At 40.7% G+C, this 12,389-nt stretch overlaps 1 protein-coding gene across 1 annotated transcript; it reads right to left on the bottom strand.

Moving 5' to 3' along the window:
* Window positions 1–267: 267 nt before the first annotated feature.
* LOC147537861 (uncharacterized) lies at window positions 268–8,213 on the bottom strand. The gene is made up of 2 exons (XM_086642424.1): window positions 7,945–8,213; window positions 268–6,936 (listed from the first exon to the last, which is right to left on the bottom strand). Exon 2 carries the CDS (start codon window positions 6,763–6,765, stop codon window positions 3,433–3,435), a length of 3,333 nt encoding a protein of 1,110 aa, XP_086498550.1. The 5' UTR covers window positions 6,766–6,936; window positions 7,945–8,213; the 3' UTR covers window positions 268–3,432.
* Window positions 8,214–12,389: the final 4,176 nt, after the last annotated feature.

The raw sequence follows: 12,389 nt of genomic DNA, 5'->3' as shown, positions 1-12,389 counted from the left end.
ATCTCTAAGGAATGGAAATAACCACTAACGGAATGGGGAAGCTCACTCACCCTTCTCACCCACTCTACCCTCTAACAATGCCTCCCAAAGGTAAACGGATACAAGTGATGGAATGGAAGATGATGAAATCCCGAAAATGTCGACGCCTTCAATGATAAAAGAACACTCAAACAACCTTTAACTTGACTTTTTGCTTTGAATACTTTATTTATTTCAAATACTTACATAAACACTCAAAAGTTCACATGAACTTTTACACAAAAACACTTTCTTTCTTTTTAATTTTCTTTTCTTTTCTTTTTTCTTTTTTTTTTTTTTTTTCCTTTCTCTTTTTTACACACATAACCAAAAACCAAACACAAAAGTACAAATTAGTATTCTCAACAAATCACCTTTACTTTCATACTTTGCTTTCACATTCTTTCTTCTTTACTTTTCATGCCTTCATTCTCGGGAGTAGTATGATGAATGGATGGTGGAGTATCCGTTTCCCTAAAGTTGACACTATTATCGGGTTTCATGGACTACAAGAGTAAGGTTTATTCGCTATCCTGATGTCACTCCTAGTGGCTAAGGAAGTTGAGCTCATGAGATCGTCTAAGCTCTTTTGAAGGTTGCGAAGTTGAGTAGCTCTTCATTCTACTCGGAGTTAGCGCGGAAGAGTACACTCAAAAGCAATAGAAAGGCTCAGATAACTGACATGGGTTGAAGTCTCCACTAATGACTATTTTAGGTCACTTAGAAGTGTTCCTTCTTCCTTAAGATGTTACTCACATGATAAGACACCAACACCAAAGGACTTAACATTCATGAAAAGACTAAGAGCATGCATAAGATTTATCAAGAAAGAACCACACGTATCAACATACTTAAAAATACCACTAGAGTCATACCAAATCTACCCAAAATTTTTCAAATTTGGTCAATTTTTTGAACCCTCGTGTCTTTTGAAATCTAAGGTCATGATGTCATGCGACTAAAGGTCGTATCCCCAAACTTAAAACTAACATTGTCCTCAATGTTCTAAGCATATGTTCACTAAAATATAAGAGGTACAATAAGTTAAAGAGAAGAGTGGAAGGATATTACCATAGCCGAAGGAGATAAAAGATAATACTACCAAGACTTGTGCATTCGAGTTCCAAGTTGTGATGAACCCAACGCTATCCCCAAACTTGGAACGAACCACGTCCCAAAAGTATACAAATTGAGAAACGCTCCTAACACATCAATAATAGAATAAGAATGAAGCATAAGCATGACCATATAAAATGACCACTCACGCGGGATCACTCGATTGCATCAAGCTATGCAACTAGCCTTTGAGTCTCTCGTGAGCACGAGAGCACGAGTTTTGTCTCGTGGAGGGTTTCCAGAGATGATACCCACAAACATCGACTCCGAGAGGTCTGACTATGAGAGGGGGGTCAACCCTGATGTACAAGATTGACCAACATGAGAGGGAGATTGATCCTGGTAAACCGGATCAACCAATGGGGTAGTCTCAACCTCCGGGTCTTCAAGGTCCAAAAATGGCTTCAACCGTTGGCCATTCACTTTAAAAGAATTGCCATCTTTGGGATCCTCGATCTCAACGGTACCGTAAGGGAACACGGTCTTCACAATATATGGGCCAGTCCAACGAGACTTGAGTTTACCGGGAAATAAATGGAGCCTAGAGTTATAGAGAAGAACTTTGTCTAAAGGTTCAAACGTCTTCCTAAGAATTCGTTTATCATGAAAGGTCTTCATTCTACTCTTATAAATCTTGGCACTCGTGGAAGCCTCATTCCTAATCTCTTCAAGCTCATTAAGATCAAGCTTCCTCCTTGCACCCGCTTTGTCTAAGTCAAAGTTGAGCCGTTTTATGGCCCAATATGCCTTATGTTCCAACTCTACTGGTAGATGACATGCCTTTCCATACACAAGGCGGAAAGGGGACATTCCTAAAGGGGTCTTAAAAGCTGTCCTATATGCCCACAAAGCATCGACTAGTCTTAAGGACCAATCTTTGCGATTCGGGTTTACCGTCTTATGCAAAATATGCTTTATCTCCCTATTAGACACTTCCACTTGCCCGCTTGTCTGAGGGTGATAGGGGGTAGCCACTTTATGCGTTATTCCATATGTCCGCATCAAGCTTTCAAATGGTTTATTGCAAAAGTGACTACCTCCATCACTAATAATAGCCCTAGGGGTGCCAAATCGAGCAAAAATGTGTTCTTTCAAGAACTTTATGACCACCCTATGACTATTATCCTTGCACGGGGCTGCTTCTATCCATTTAGATACATAATCAACTGCAACTAAGATATACACATAACCAAAAGAAGAAGGGAAAGGGCCCATAAAGTCAATACCCCAAACATCAAATAACTCAACAATCAATATAGGGTTAAGGGGCATCATGTCTCTACGGGTCATGCATCCTACTCTTTGGCATCTATCACATGCTTTGCAAAATCGATATGCATCCTTAAAAATTGAAGGCCAATAGAAACCACATTGCAAGATCTTAAAGGCAGTCTTCTTACCAGAGAAGTGACCTCCACATGCCTCAGAATGACAAAAATTAAGTATACCTTTTTGCTCCCATTCTGGGACACATCGTCTGATAATCTGATCAGGGCAATACTTAAACAACAACGGGTCATCCCAAATGAAGTTCCGCACCTCGACAAAGAATTTCTTCTTGTCCTGAGCACTCCACTGAGAAGGCACATGTCCTACAGCAAAGTAGTTAGCAATATCTGCATACCAAGGACACTGTGACGCTAAAGAGACCTCAAACAACTGCTCATCGGGAAATGTCTCGGTCACTGGTATAGCCTCTATAGTGCTATGGGTAACAAGCCTAGACAAATGATCGGCTACCACATTTTCAGACCCCTTCTTATCTTTTATCTCTAAATCGAACTCTTGCAAAAGAAGAATCCATCTAATCAATCGTGGCTTAGCATCTTTCTTGGATAAAAGATATTTCAGGGCCGCATGGTCTGTGTATACCACAACTTTAGATCCTACCAAGTATGACCTAAACTTGTCTAATGCGAAAACAACTGATAACAACTCTTTCTCCGTGGTGGAGTAGTTGAGTTGTGCCTCATTAAGAGTTTTACTCGCATAATAAATGACACATGGTAGCTTGTCTTTTCTTTGGCCTAACACCGCACCAAGGGCATAGTCGCTAGCATCACACATCACCTCGAATGGTATAGACCAATCGGGTGGCTGAATAATCGGTGCCGTGGTCAACAAGGTCTTAAGAGTATCAAAGGCCTTCATACATTCATCACCAAATACAAAATCTTTCTCTTTAGACAAAAGAGCACATAAAGGCCTAGATATCTTGCTAAAGTCCTTGATGAATCGTCTATAGAACCCTGCATGTCCTAGAAAAGACCTAATGTCTTTCACACTCTTAGGTATAGGCTAGTGCGAAATCAATTCTATTTTGGCACGGTCAACTTCTAGTCCACTAGATGACACCACATGACCTAACACAATTCCCTTTGAGACCATAAAATGACATTTCTCCCAATTCAATACAAGATTCATTTCAATGCAACGATTCAACACACATTTCAAATTATGCAAACACACATCGAAAGAATCACCAAAGAGAGAAAAGTCATCCATAAATACCTCTAGGTACTGGCCCACCATATCAGAAAAGATACTCAACATAAGTCTTTGAAACGTTGCAGGGGCATTACATAACCCAAATGGCATACGACGATATGCAAACGTTCCAAAGGGACATGTAAAGGTAGTCTTTTCTTGATCTCGCTCATCAATCTCAATCTGGTCCTTCCTCGTCATCGAATTCAACTTCCGATAGTCGATACACACTCTCCATCCCGTGACTTTCCTAGTCGGGATTAGTTCATTGGCCTCGTTTTCGACTACGGTAATTCCAGACTTTTTAGGCACAACTTGAGTCGGACTCACCCATTTGCTATCAGAGATGGGATAGATGATCCCGACCTCTAATAGCTTGAGGACTTCTGCCTTCACAACCTCTTTCATGTGGGGGTTCAACCTTCGTTGACCCTCACGTGAAGGTTTGGCATCATCCTCAAGATGGATTCTATGGGTACACACAGTGGGGCTAATCCCTTTTAGGTCGGCAATAGTCCAACCTAGGGCCCCTTTGTGGTCTCTCAAGACCTCCAATAGACTACATTCTTGTGAATTGGTTAGTTGTGATGAGATAATAACCGGAAATGATGGCTCTTGGCCCAAATATGAATATTTCAATTCACTCGGTAAGGGCTTCAAATCAAGTTTCGGAAACTCTATTGAAGACGGTTGTGGTTTAGGCTCATTGATTGGAAGTGACTCAAATCTAACCTTCCACATCTCCGTGTCCAATAAAGGTGCCGAATCCATGAGAGAGTTCATTTCCGATATAGTTATCTCATCATCAAACGTAAAGCAATTCATAAGACTAGTCTCTAATGGATCTTGGGTACCTAAAGCAAGGCCTCCCTGAACAAAAGACTCAATCATGTGCAACTCCTGAACATCAGACTCATCATAATCAACATCAAACTCATCATAATCAGAAATAGGATGCTTGCAAGAATTGAAAATGTTAACCATAAGAGTCATATTACCAAATGAGAGTTTCATAGCACCACTCCTACAATCAATTAAAGCCCGTGATGTTGCAAGGAAAGGTCTACCTAAAATGACTGGAATTTGAGATTCACCATTCATCACTGGTTTTGTGTCCAAGATAAAGAAGTCTACTGGAAAATAGAACTTCTCTACTTGGACCAAAACATCCTCAACCACCCCTCTCGTCATCTTAATTGAGCGATCGGCAAGTTGTAAAACTACTTTGGTGGGTTTTATTTCACCTAAGCCCAATTGCTCATAGACCGAATAAGGTAGAAGATTAACACTCGCACCTAAATCAAGGAGTGCCTGCTTAATGTGAGTCGCCCCTATAGTGCATGAAATGGTGGGGGATCCAGGGTCCTTATATTTAGGTGGGAGGTTCTCCTTAATGATGGCACTCACATTCTTAGCCAAGAAAGCTCTAGACTTCACATGATGTTTCCTCTTCATAGTGCAAAGATCCTTCAAGAATTTTGCATAAGTAGGAATTTGCTTAATTGCATCCAAGAGAGGAATGTTGATCTTAACTTGCTTAAAGATCTCAAGGATATCACTATTATCTTTCATTGGTTGAGTAGAGACCAATCTCTCGGGGAAAGGCACACTAGGCTTAGGAATGTGGTTAGGCCTTGAGGTTTTGTCGGATGCCTTGTTATGGCCACTACTACCCTCAGATTGGTTAGGCTCCTCAGGTTCAATAACCCTCATAGGATCATCTTGTCCAATCGTTTTGCCATTTCTGAGAGTAGTAACTGCCTTAACATGTGCAACCCTAGGGTCAGATGTATTACTCTCACCGTTTCCCCTAGGGTTTTCTTGAGTTTGAGAAGGTAGTTTGCCTTTCTCATCCACACTTAACCTTGCCTCAATTCTAACCATACTCTCTCGAAGGCCTTGCAACATTTGCTCATGATTCTGAAGCATTACATGGATTGGATCCTCAAGGTTCCTCCGTGGTGGTGGCACATAAGCATTGCTTGATGAGGGACCTTGATGATTATGCACATCATTTGCAGTAGGACCATTCTTCCAACTCAAGTTGGGATGGTTCTTCCAACCCGGGTTATAAGTGTCAGAATAAGGCGAGCTAAATGGCCTTTTGTAGTTGTTCATGGCATTTGCTTGTTCATGGACCAACAAAGGACAATCTCTAGTGGAGTGGTCCATGCTATCACAAACATCACAAACAACTATACGAGCTTCCGGTGCTCTAACAACATTAACCTTTTGCACCTTTAAGGCCTCCACCTGTTTAGTCAAATTGGCTAACTTTGCATGCACATCATCACTTTCATTTAAAAGGTACATCCCTCCCCTTGAGCTCGTCTGAGCCTTGGATTTACTTCGATCATTTGTATCGGATATGTCCCAACTTTGGGCATTTTCCGCCAAGTGGTCGAAATAATCCCAAGCATCCTCGGGATCTTTACTCATAAATTCCCCATTACACATCATTTCTACAAGTTGTCTTTGGGTGGAGGATAGACCATCATAAAAGAAATTGATAACCCTCCACACCTCATAACCGTGATGTGGGCAAGAATTTATGAGCTCTTTGAATCTTTCCCAACACTCATAAAACGACTCATGCTCCTTTTGTGAAAAGTTCATGATGCTCCGTCTCAATGTGTTCGTTTTATGAGTGGGAAAAAATCTCTTAAGAAAGTGTGTGGTCATCTCTTTCCAACTCCCTATTGATCTAGGGCGTAGAGAATGAAGCCATTGCTTAGCTCTTTCCTTTAATGAAAAAGGAAATAGCTTAAGCTTAACGATGTCCTCGGGCACTCCATCGAGTCGGAGTGTCGAGCAGACCTCGTCATATTCCTTCAGATGAAGGTAAGGGCTTTCAGACTCTAAGCCATGGAACTTAGGGAGTAAGTTAATGACACCATGCTTAATCTCAAAGTTGCCAACATGCATAGGAAGGACAATGCAAGATGGTTGACTAGTTCGGTCGGGTTGCAAGTAATCTCTCAAGCTCCGCATAGGAGGGTTCATCTCATGACCCTCACTACCATGTGTGCTCTCTTGGTCCTCCATAGTGTCCGACTGATGATTGTTGTGGTCAGACTCAGACGTGCTACCAAGCTCTATGTTCCTCTCTAAACGATTATGACTATTCCTAATCCAACTATTCATGCACAAAAAGAGATAACAAAATGCACGCACCAACACACACAAGAGCCAGACAATATAAAAGATAGAACTTCGTTACCCCCCTTTGTTGTTTGATTTTGAAGTCGGGTTTCAACTTTTCTCCGAAATCTCCAAACTTCTTCCTTTCGATCTCTTTTTGTTATTTTTGTTTTTCTGAAAAACACAAAGCAAACAAAACTAATTAGAATCTAGGATAAAAGAAAATAATACTTATATCTAAGCTACACGTTGCTATCCCCGGCAGCGGCGCCAAAAACTTGATGCACCCGAAAAGGTTGCAAACCCAAGCAGAGGTATCAAGTAGTACCCGGTAAAATCGGGGTCGATCCACGAGACGGCAAGTATAACTAAAATACAAGCTAAAGAGGATTAAAGTGACTAAAACCTAAATCGGAACAAATAATAGGAATTTTTGTATGAAAGGATGACTAACAAAATAAACAGAAACAGATAAAGTAAAGAGGGGAGTTTTAATTAGGCATTGACCAAAAAGAGATAGAAGAGAAATACGTAAACTTGAACTATTAACTAAAGATTCTTGGGAGACTAGGGTTTTATTCTAAATATGAGAGAGGTTAAGGATTCGGGAATCCATCGAGATATATTTGCGTCGATGCTTGTTCAAGTCGATTATCAAGTTTGAGTCTTCTCGACTCTAAATTAGATGCTCTAAGTGCTAGATATACCTAATGGTCATAACTAGTCAAAGGGTCATCATATTCCATTAATATCGAGTCTAGATCGGAAAGATCGATTAACAAGTAACTATATGACATATGCTTGACATAAGACATGAAACAAGTTTAACCGATTAACCTAACATGATAGAGATATCAAACATACTAATCTAATCAAACAAACACATACATAAACATATCAAGATTTCGTCCCTAGACCTCAACAAATTGATTAGCTACTCATGTTAAAGCAAACATTGAGATTCAAAGTTAAAGAGTAGACCACACACATGATTTTATACTTTTAGAACACTACAAATCTCAATTAAATTGATAAGAGTAACTTAACAACAACTAATATATTCTTGGAGTAATTGAATAAGATGAAGAACAAGTAAAAAAATTGAAGAACAAGAGAGAAAGTAGTAGAAAATGGGGTTCCAAAGCTGCTGAAAATTCAATCTCTTATGTAGCCAAATAGCACCTTGAGGAACTGAATTTTCCAGCCAAAAGGATCAACCAAACAGCACCCTTTTCTCTCACAACCCACCAGCCAAAACCGCCTACTAAATCATCCAAAACAGCCTACTAGATCATCCAAAACCACCCAGCCAATTCCTAGCTAAACCGCCACTTAGTATATCACCAAAACAGCCACCCTTCAAAAACCGCCTCCTTCCTCTCTCCCCTATTCAACCCTTCAGCCGAGATCCCTGGTTCCAGCCCCCCTCCTTTTCTTTCTTATTTTCACTCACAAAAACCCTAGAAAAACCTCTTGGTCATACTCTTTGACTTAGGCTAAACTCTTCATGGGGGTGTTCATAAAATCTCTAATTGCTCATCTTCTTTACACAAGTGGGCTTGGGTTTGAGTTCTTGCTTCTCATTAAGAGATCAAATTGGGTGCCCTCATCATTCTCTACATCTAGCTTTTAGCAAAGACCCGAAATATCCATCGACTTCTTATGATCACCATTTCTTCATCCGAACTCCGATTCGATTCTCGTCTTCACCGTTGGGTTCATCATTGACTCTACTTTCCATTGGTCCAAATGACCAATTTGCCCTTCAAGCGCCTTTCTTCCATTTTTATCCGTTTTTTCTTGTTCAACTCCATAGATAGTACCTAATCAAAAGCATTTTATAACTAATCAAAATAAAAGTATAAAATGGACTAACTCATTTAAATTAAGTGACATAAATGTGGTGAATTCACACCACACCAAACAGCACGACAGCAACAGCGACAGCACGGCGGCAGCAGCAGAGCTGCTCGGCACAACAACAGGTCTGCTCGGGTAGCTGCTGCTCCAGCTCGGGATGAGCAGCTCGGGATCCGGCACTAGGGACGCATCTGCAGCTCGGGACGCCTTCACGGGCGCGACTGCAAGCATGGGATGCACGGACGGGACGCGACTGCGGGCACGGGAAGCTTCCATGGGAGCTGCTGGCCGGAAGTTCTTTTTGCCGGATTTCTAGGGTTTCCGGCCACTTTCTTGGCCGGAAACCTTAGGGCTTTTACTCCCCATCATCTTGGCTAGCTTCCCACATGGTTTGATTTGATTTTGGGTTACAAATTTCTAGAGAGAGAAAGCTAGGGTTAGCTTTAATGGAGGTTGTGTTCTAAATGGAGAAGATGATGGTGGTCGCTATGGGGAACCCAGAATTTGTTAAGGGGAGATCGGCTGCACTTTAAAGACTTATATTTTCCGACGATCTTAGCCTCGAACCACATCGAAAAAGGGGGATTCTCTCATCATCTTCTTTTCATTTTCTATTTAATCACCATGTTTAGCTAACTTTAGTGTGTCGATTATATGAGATGAAATGTGATGAATTCGTGATTATGTTTAATGTGATTTGATGTTTTGATTATAAATTGATGTTCATTTATTTCGATTATCGTTTTGATCGTATTTTCATGTGTCTTGTCAAGCACTTCGCATAGTTAATAGACGAAACGAAGTATTCGATATCGATCGTAGGCTAAGTCATAATTTCATGTGTCTTGTCATGCACTTCACATAGTTAGGCGACTAGACGACACTTTCGATGACTCGGGATTAACCGATTTAGACGTTTGTTTGACTAAGTATGATCTCCGGATATACGTAGTACTTAGAGACATCTACTTTAGGAGTCGAATATCAATTGTATTTCGACACATTAGATTGGATCATACGTAGTCATAGGTTTATCATTATGGATTCCCGGACTTCGACACCTCTCTCGCTTATTTGTTGCCCGAATCGAGTCTTACCGTCTCCCGACTCTTGTTCCTCCGAACTTTTCTCTCGAATCTCTCTTGCCCGTTTACTTTTATTGTTTAGTTTAGTTTACTTGTTTGCTTTATTCTCTTATCGCTCGTGCAATCTTTAAACCCCCCATTTACCTTTGTTCCATTTTCGTCTTAGTCTAATTAGCTAGTAACACTTAAACCGACGAATAAGACCCTTCGATATCCAAACTACCTTCCTATCCTTGGATCGATCCCGGCTTTGCCAGATTACTACTTGATACCTTCGCTTGGGTGTGCAACCTTTTCGGGTGCATCACTAACTAAGCATAATCGATCAAACGTCACTAAGCATCGACTATCAAACTTATACACACTATCTAATGAATTGCAAATGAACAAGTATAATACGTCAAACTAAGTATACTCGATCAAAGGTTAGTAAGTATCGATTATCAAACTAACTACGCATTATCAAACTTTGTATCAATAGACGATTAAGATCAAGGCTTTTAATTTATAAAACTAGACGAAGTCAATTAAACTCACATGTAAACAAATCAAAAGTCATTCATCGCATTCAAATCATGTTTCACGAATATCCGGATACAAGAGTTAGCTAAAATGTTGAATGAGCAATAAATGCAAAGAAAATGATGAAAGAATCCCCCTTTTTCGTTCTGGTTATCGAAAAAGCAAGAAAATGCCAAGGATGAGAGGAGTAAAAGCCCTAAGTTTTCGGACGAAGAAGGTTATCGAAAAAGCAAGAAAATCCGACCAATTTTCTGGCCAAAAATGCTTGAAAATCCGGCCAAATAACTTGATCCGAGTCGGATGCATCCTGTGGAAGCGTCCCGTGAAAGCAGCCTTGCTGTCCCGAGCCTGCGGATGCGTCCCGAGCTGCCATCCGAGCCGTCCGCGCTGCAGGTCCGTCGGAGCAGCTGCTAGTCACGTCCACAGCAGCTACTTCTGTGGACGCGTCTCGTGCTCCAGGCAATTCCAGTGGACGCGCCCCGCACCGGCTGCTGCTGCTATGCCGGCCTATGCTTGGCCGACCAAGCATAGGTTGGATGCTCCTTCCTCATTCTTCTCTCTTTTTCCAACACTAATTTCTTCAAGCTCAAGAAAAATGAACTCTAGCCTCCTTTCTCTCTCTTGTTGCTTGGTAGTTGATGAAGAAGAAGATGAATAGTAGCTAACTTCTTTTACTACTCAAACCCTAGGTCCATCTTGACTTTGATTCAGATTTGACTATTTTGACTTCGAGCCATAAAGAAGGATGCCCATATATTCTCTACATTTAGAACCAAGGGGAGTGCCTTCAAGAAAAGACCTTGGCTTCTTTCTTTCTTAATTTCCCCGTCTAAACTCTGATTCGAATACCGTTTTCACTGTCAGACTCGTCATTGACTTTACTTGTTATTTGATTTGCGTGAAGTCTTTTTCTCTCGTTTTCGACACATGAAATGATAGTGATAATTCACTCTCTTTATTCCAAATTAAATGTTTAACTCCAAAATAGGTACCTAACATGAAAAACACATAAAATATTATTGGGATATTTAGTAAACGCCCCCCACTTATTTAGCAATATTAGGACTTCACCCCTAAAAACATTATCGTTCAGGTGTTAGCCCCCATTGCCCTTTTTTTCGTCAAAATCTCGTTATTCAGTGGGCGTGCGAGTCACGTGCTTGTCATCGGACCAATTACACCATTTTTGGGTACAACTACGGAGAAGTAATTTTATGGGTACAACAGAGACACGTGCTTGTAAAACAGAGACTTTTGAAACCAATTACACCATTTTTGGGTACAACTACTACTAGTTGTTCTTCCATTCTTTTTCGAGTTCTGTTTGGTGGATGTTATAACTTGAACTTGACCCATACGAGTAATTTTATGGTACAACTACCTCGGACTGGTAAAGACACGATCATCCCTACTATCAGAAGGTATTAGCTCGGGATAAACTATTCGAATGGACAAGGTATTTTGGTCGGCGGTGTAGTCCTAATATAGCCAAATGAATGGGGGTCATATACTAAAAATTAGGACAGGGGTATTTTGGTCTGATAACAAGCACGTGACTCGCACGCCCACTACATAACGAGACTTTGACGGAAAAAGATGCAACGGGGGTTAACGCCTGAACGATAATGTTTTTAGGGGTGAAGTCCTAATATTGCTAAATAAGTGGGGGGCATTTACTAAATATCCCAATATTATTTGTAATACTCGAAAAGAACTAATTAGGCTTAGTTAGGCTCTCCAAATGTGACATTTTCGTGTCACATCAATAGACACTCATATGATGCCCGTAGGTTCGAGGAGTGATGCCTATACAAATGATTATGATAATCTTCAAGAACCCTTAGTTGGTTTCACTTATGCATCTCATCATGAGAGGACTGTTGAAGATGTTTGAAAATCATTTTATGAGGCAGAAATTCAGGTTAGCCAAAACACCTTGCACGCCCTTAAAGAGATGGAGGCAAAATTGAAAGACATCGAGAAAGGGGTTTCACAACCCCAAACTCCAATAAATCCCAAGGGTACAGGTGAGGGTAATACACCTAGTGCTAATGTTAAGTCCAACTCCATTCTCGAAAGTGATGAAATGATTAGCTTGGATACTCCCATGAAGATAGACATACCTAAGCATCGTGCAATTTTTTGAGAATGGTGATGGAC

Source organism: Eschscholzia californica, unplaced genomic scaffold, assembly GCF_041429995.1.
Source record: "Eschscholzia californica isolate CP2 unplaced genomic scaffold, dmEscCali1.0.p SCAF_5, whole genome shotgun sequence".
NCBI classification, from domain to species: Eukaryota; Viridiplantae; Streptophyta; class Magnoliopsida; order Ranunculales; family Papaveraceae; genus Eschscholzia; species Eschscholzia californica.
The sequence above is the reverse complement of the archived record's forward strand: the minus strand, read 5'-3'. Positions and strand labels throughout refer to the sequence as shown.